General features: G+C 38.1%; 1 protein-coding gene across 1 annotated transcript; it reads left to right on the top strand.

Annotated features, from left to right (window-relative positions):
- Nucleotides 1-643: 643 nt before the first annotated feature.
- On the top strand, nucleotides 644-5068 carry LOC102713220 (vacuolar-sorting receptor 1-like). Its single transcript, XM_006663095.3, has 12 exons — nucleotides 644-1112; nucleotides 1593-2282; nucleotides 2362-2450; nucleotides 2534-2603; nucleotides 2691-2774; nucleotides 2901-2977; nucleotides 3085-3166; nucleotides 3735-3817; nucleotides 3900-3957; nucleotides 4096-4224; nucleotides 4491-4597; nucleotides 4700-5068. The coding sequence occupies exons 1-12, from the start codon at nucleotides 803-805 to the stop codon at nucleotides 4796-4798; spliced, it is 1878 nt and encodes a 625-aa protein (XP_006663158.2). The 5' UTR covers nucleotides 644-802; the 3' UTR covers nucleotides 4799-5068.
- The last annotated feature ends 625 nt before the right edge of the window (nucleotides 5069-5693 follow it).

The following is a 5693-nucleotide window of genomic DNA, read 5'->3' as shown; positions in this document are numbered from 1 at the left end:
TCTGATTTCTGATTTGTTTTGAAAAGTTCTAAGTACCTTATTTTATATCTATATATTTTTTCGATTCGTAAATAATCCGTTCGTTTTTTTAATAGATAATGTCATTGACCTTTTAACTTATGTTTGACCGTTTATCTTATTTAAAAATATTATATATATATATATATATATATAATGTAAGACATATCTTAAATACTTGTAATGATAACCCAAATCATAACAAAATTTCTATAATTATGTATTTTTTAAAAAATAAGGTGAATAATAAAATATGAATAAAAAATTAACAACGTCGTCTATTAAAAACAAAAATAAAAGAGAGTACTTAAATACTACTTCTAAGTAAGGGTATCCATGAGCCCATCATTTTATCTATAGAATTCAATGATGAATTAAAAAGGTTAAATTTTATAGAATTTTAAAAAAAATATATAATAGCTGGTTTGGAGAAAGGACGAGTCGTAGCCACCTCTAATATGACTAGACATTATTTATATTTATTTTTTTAACAGAAATACATACTTAAAAGAATAGTCTTGATATTATTTATATCACGTCCCAAAATAATTTTTTGGAGCAATATCGTGAGAGAGAGAGAGAGAGAGAGGACACGTTGCTTAACCGAACACTGAACTGGTTTGGCTTTACACACGAAGGAAGTGCACCCAAATCCCACACCAACGAAAACGAGTCCCAACTCCAAATCCCATCCAGGAATCTCGTCCTCACTCCAACAACCTTCCCCCGCCGCTCCGCTACCAATCCGCAGCTCGAATTGCAAGGTCTACTCGTGGATTGGAGCATGGGGCTCCGATCCCCCCGCGCGATGCTGTGCTTACTACTGCTGTCGGCGGCGCTGCTCTGCACTGGCTGCCACGGCGGGTTCGTGGTGGAGAAGAACAGCCTCAGGGTGACGGCGCCGAGCGACCTCAAGGGCACATACGAGTGCGCCATTGGCAACTTCGGCGTGCCCCAGTACGGCGGCACCATGGTCGGCGTCGTCGCCTACCCCAAGGCCAACAAGAAGGCCTGCAAGAGCTTCGATGATTTCGACATCTCCTACAAGCCCAAGCCGGGCTCACTCCCCACCTTCCTCCTCGTCGATAGGGGAGGTCAGCAATCTACTACTTACTACTTGCTATAAAAAATTGTTCTTTTCGTTGCTCCTGGTAGCTGTTCAGTTGGCCCAGGGCATCGTAAGGATGTGAGCGTATACGCCTAGAATAGATTAGTTAGGGCAAAATTCGATGCCGTTGAAGCATTGACCACACGTGGGATTTGGTATTTAGTTAGGCAGATCTTGCCCCGTGTGATGATGTGATTAAGTTGAATGACCCTTGACCTGGTTTGGTACAACGACCCAATCTATGGTTGATTTGTAGAGGAAACTAATCTGAAACATTGCTGTCAGGCCGTCCTGCAGTTTGTTGTTTCTGCTTTCTGGGTCACTGTCTTGCTGTTTCACCTTCCTGTGGTGTTCCATTGATTTTTCTTTCAATCCAGTTATTAACTTATTATCAATCACTTCTATTTTCTGGTGTTTAATCCTAATTTAACTGACTATACCGTAACATATTTTCTGTTGTATACAGATTGTTTTTTCACAAAGAAGGCATGGAATGCACAAAGCGCAGGAGCAGCAGCAATCCTTGTTGCTGATGATAAAACTGAACCCCTAATTACAATGGACACGCCTGAAGAGAGTGGAAACACAGACTATTTAGAGAATATCACCATTCCTTCTGCATTGATAACCAAAAGCTTTGGTGACAAGCTCAAGAAAGCAATTGATAATGGTGACATGGTTAATGTGAATTTGGATTGGAGGGAGTCCCTGCCCCACCCTGATGAGCGTGTTGAGTATGAGTTTTGGACTAACAGTAATGATGAATGTGGCCCTAAATGTGATAGTCAGATTGATTTTGTCAAGAGCTTCAAAGGAGCAGCGCAGGTACTTGAGAAGAAGGGATACACACAGTTCACTCCTCATTACATTACCTGGTATTGCCCAGATTCCTTCATTTTAAGCAAGCAGTGCAAATCCCAGTGTATCAACCATGGGAGATATTGTGCACCTGACCCGGAACAAGATTTCAGCAAAGGGTATGATGGGAAAGATGTGGTAGTTCAGAATTTACGTCAAGTTTGTGTTTATAAAGTTGCTAAGGAGCACGGAAAACCTTGGCTGTGGTGGGACTACGTGACAGATTTTGCAATTCGGTGCCCAATGAAGGAAAAGAAGTATACCAAAGAATGTGCTGATGGAGTTATCAAGGCGCTTGGTATGTCACTCTTTTCATATGCCTTTCTTTGCTTTATGGTAGGTAAAGTAATCGTGTTGAGTATGTTTATAATGTCCAGGCCTTGATCACAAAGCCATAGATAAGTGTATTGGTGATCCAGAAGCTGATAAAGAAAATCCTGTGCTGAAAGCTGAACAAGATGCACAGGTTAGTACATATATGAAATAATTTTAACTTTCTATTTATACATATGGTGCTCTGAATTTAACATAACCCACCATTTTATATAGATTGGCAAGGGCTCTCGTGGTGATGTTACCATTCTACCGACTCTCGTAATCAACAATAGACAATACAGAGGTCTGTGCTCTCTATCCATTATTCCTACCAGATGAAGAATGCTGTTTTGAGGTTCCAGGTGTGCTGATTCAAATCTTTGTTCCTCAGGGAAACTTGATAAAGGAGCAGTTCTTAAGGCAATTTGTGCTGGTTTTCGAGAAACCACTGAGCCAGCCGTTTGCTTGAGTGAAGGTTGGTGCATTAATTCCAAGCTTTTTTTTTATCTGTTTGCTCATTCTTTAGAAAAATTTGTATGCAAGCTTAGCTTGCTTAGGCCTTGCTCTTAGTATTTTTCATTCAAATTATTACAAACTGTAGATATACAAACAAATGAGTGCTTGGAGAACAATGGTGGCTGTTGGCAAGACAAGGTTGCTAACATCTCTGCATGCAAGGTATTTTTATGGTGTATCTTCTTCAGAAAACTACAGTTAATAATACTATTTTTTTTCCTTTCTGTTTAGCTATGTTTATCACGTTACACTTGGCTGTGTATGTGTAGGACACTTTCCGTGGAAGAGTTTGCGAGTGTCCAGTTGTGAAAGGTGTTCAATTTGTTGGTGATGGATACACTCATTGTGAAGGTATGTTACTAGACTTGACTAAAAATACGTTTTGTTGGACCTTGTTAAATTTTAATCTTTTAATTGTTTGAATTGAGTAACACAACAACAATGAGTTTATTATTGTTCGACATCTATTTTGGAGATAACAATTGTGTTCTTGTAGATTAATAAGAAATTATCATTTTTATGGCAAGCAATTTTAGTTTATTGAACTGTTATCAATCCAATCCGGAGTCCTTTGATATTACAGAACAGAACCCTTCAGTTTTCTCTTTCATTTATGGTGAAGGTTGTTATAGTTGTCATGGTAAATACTAATAATGAAATGGAAATCTGATAGTGATGTTGATTTTTACTTGAATGCTGGAGATGCAAAGTAGGGTATAGAGGATTGGTGACTAAGTCCTGACAAATGCCAATTTAATGTGTTGTAATTTTGCAAGAGCTGCCTATAATGTGATAACTTATCAACTGTTTCCCATACAACCTGAAGAAAATTATTTTAATAAAATGAACTATAAATTTTATAAATTTGATCTCCCTCTCAATAATCAACACATGCTAATATGCATCCTCATTATTTTAGCTTCGGGTTCTGGCCGTTGTGAAATTAACAATGGAGGATGCTGGAAGGAAGCCAGGCATGGCCGGACATATTCTGCCTGCACTGTAAGTTATCATTTGGTGGATATTTGTTATTTGCATGTGTTCTTAAAATTTTAAAGCATATTAATGCGTTTATAATCTACAGAATGATGGCTGTAAATGCCCGGATGGGTTCAAAGGTGATGGAGTCCACAAATGTGAAGGTAAGAATCAATTTCTGAATTCTATTGAGCTGTTGGATGTGCTTGCCTATCTTGCAAAGCGGCAGGTTTAGTAAAATATCACTAGCCATGCGACCTTCTTGTGCACTTGCATTTTGCTGATGTGAGATTTTTTGACAGATATTGACGAATGCAAGGAACGGTCTGCATGCCAGTGCAAGGAATGTAAATGCAAGAACACATGGGGAAGCTATGAGTGTGGGTGCAGTGGTGGCTTGCTTTACATGAAGGAGCATGATACATGCATAAGTATGTCCCTCCCATCTTCTCATGCATTTTGCTTTTTGTTTCTATCAAACAGCCCCTAGTAGGCTAGTTGCATTCATACACTTAATTGGCCTGATTTAGTGGTCACAATGCCCCGCTTGGTTGTGGTATATCTAATCTATTTAACCCACATCAATCACGATCTGCAGCCATTTCTTCAGTAGACTGCCAATTGAAAGTGGAGAGTGTCAGTGTACAGGATAATTTTACTTAAGTAACTCAACTAATCTGTCTTTGTCTGTATTCAGGTAAAAGTGCTGCAACAGAGGTAGGATGGAACTTCTTGTGGGTGATCTTCTTCGGCTTAGTAGTAGCAGGAATTGCAGGATACGCGTTATACAAGTACAGGATCCGGGTATGATATGACCAACTTTGTACAGGTTAACTTATGTGGTGATAACTCTGAATTGGCATCTAAATTCTCCTCTTATTTTGCATTGGTTGTGCCTGTTTACAGAGGTACATGGATTCAGAAATCCGCGCCATCATGGCCCAGTACATGCCCCTTGACAACCAAGGGGAAGTTCCCAATCATTCTCACCATATTGAGCTGTGAAGAGTGAGCAATGCAGCTTCCCCCCAACCAAAGGGGATGAGAAGAGGTCAAGAAAGACATTGCCTTATATGTCTAGTATCAGTCTGACGATCTTATGTGTAGCACTAGCAAATTTAGGCATGTAAATTTCTAGATCATCCTGTGGCTGCGTGGTTTCTCTGCCTGGCTGCTTTGCAAGTTTGTGATCTTGAGGAAGAACGCTATGGATATTCCCACCAAAAAGTCTTGTTTGGAAAGCATGAATTTTGTACAGAATTTTGGTGTGAGTCAGCTTGCTTAGTTGTTGTGGAGTTGTGGAAAAGAAAATCTGTGGCATTCCATACATGTTGGGCGGAAAGGATGACCTTTGCAAACAAAACCAATCTCCAGGCTGCGTTATTTTGCTAGTTTTTTCTCAGATTTTCCTAGGATGTTGCGCACAGGCTTACTAGACTGCTAAATGGTGTAGGTTGATTATACCAAATGATATATATTTACAAATGAAAAATAATTCATGAATAACAATTTTATATTGATCTAAAAGCTAAGGATGGAAAATAAAATTATATAAAAAACTCAAAATCAACTTCAAATTTAAAGATAAAATTTAAATTTTGGCTTATAACCGTTAGCTGTATAAAGTTTTCATATAAAAGTTTATCATCTTTCCTTTGTAGAACAGTTTTCTAATTTTTCAGTGGTTAATTCCATTATTTATATAATTAAATGACTAAAAAATCTTTTATCTTATAGCAACAAAAGAACGCAGCCTGCCCATATTATTTGTGTTGTGAAGTGCTTTTCAAATCATATCCTATCTCCGTCTCTAAATGTTTGACGTCTTAAACTTTTTTTATTGATCATTCATCTTATTTATTTATTTTTAAATATGTAAAGCTATATATATATATGTGAA

The sequence above is a fragment of the Oryza brachyantha genome, chromosome 11 (assembly GCF_000231095.2).
Source record: "Oryza brachyantha chromosome 11, ObraRS2, whole genome shotgun sequence".
Taxonomy (NCBI): Eukaryota; Viridiplantae; Streptophyta; class Magnoliopsida; order Poales; family Poaceae; genus Oryza; species Oryza brachyantha.
Note: the sequence above shows the minus strand (reverse complement) of the source record. Positions and strands in the feature narration are given on the sequence as shown.

Excerpts from the sequence above, each read along its gene's own strand:
- LOC102713220 (XM_006663095.3), top strand. The coding sequence starts at position 803 with ATGGGGCTCCGATCCCCCCGCGCGATGCTGTGCTTACTACTGCTGTCG. Across the intron at positions 2,451-2,533 it reads AAGCTGAACAAGATGCACAG|ATTGGCAAGGGCTCTCGTGG; the intron begins GTTAGTACATAT and ends CATTTTATATAG. Across the intron at positions 2,775-2,900 it reads AGCCGTTTGCTTGAGTGAAG|ATATACAAACAAATGAGTGC; the intron begins GTTGGTGCATTA and ends TACAAACTGTAG.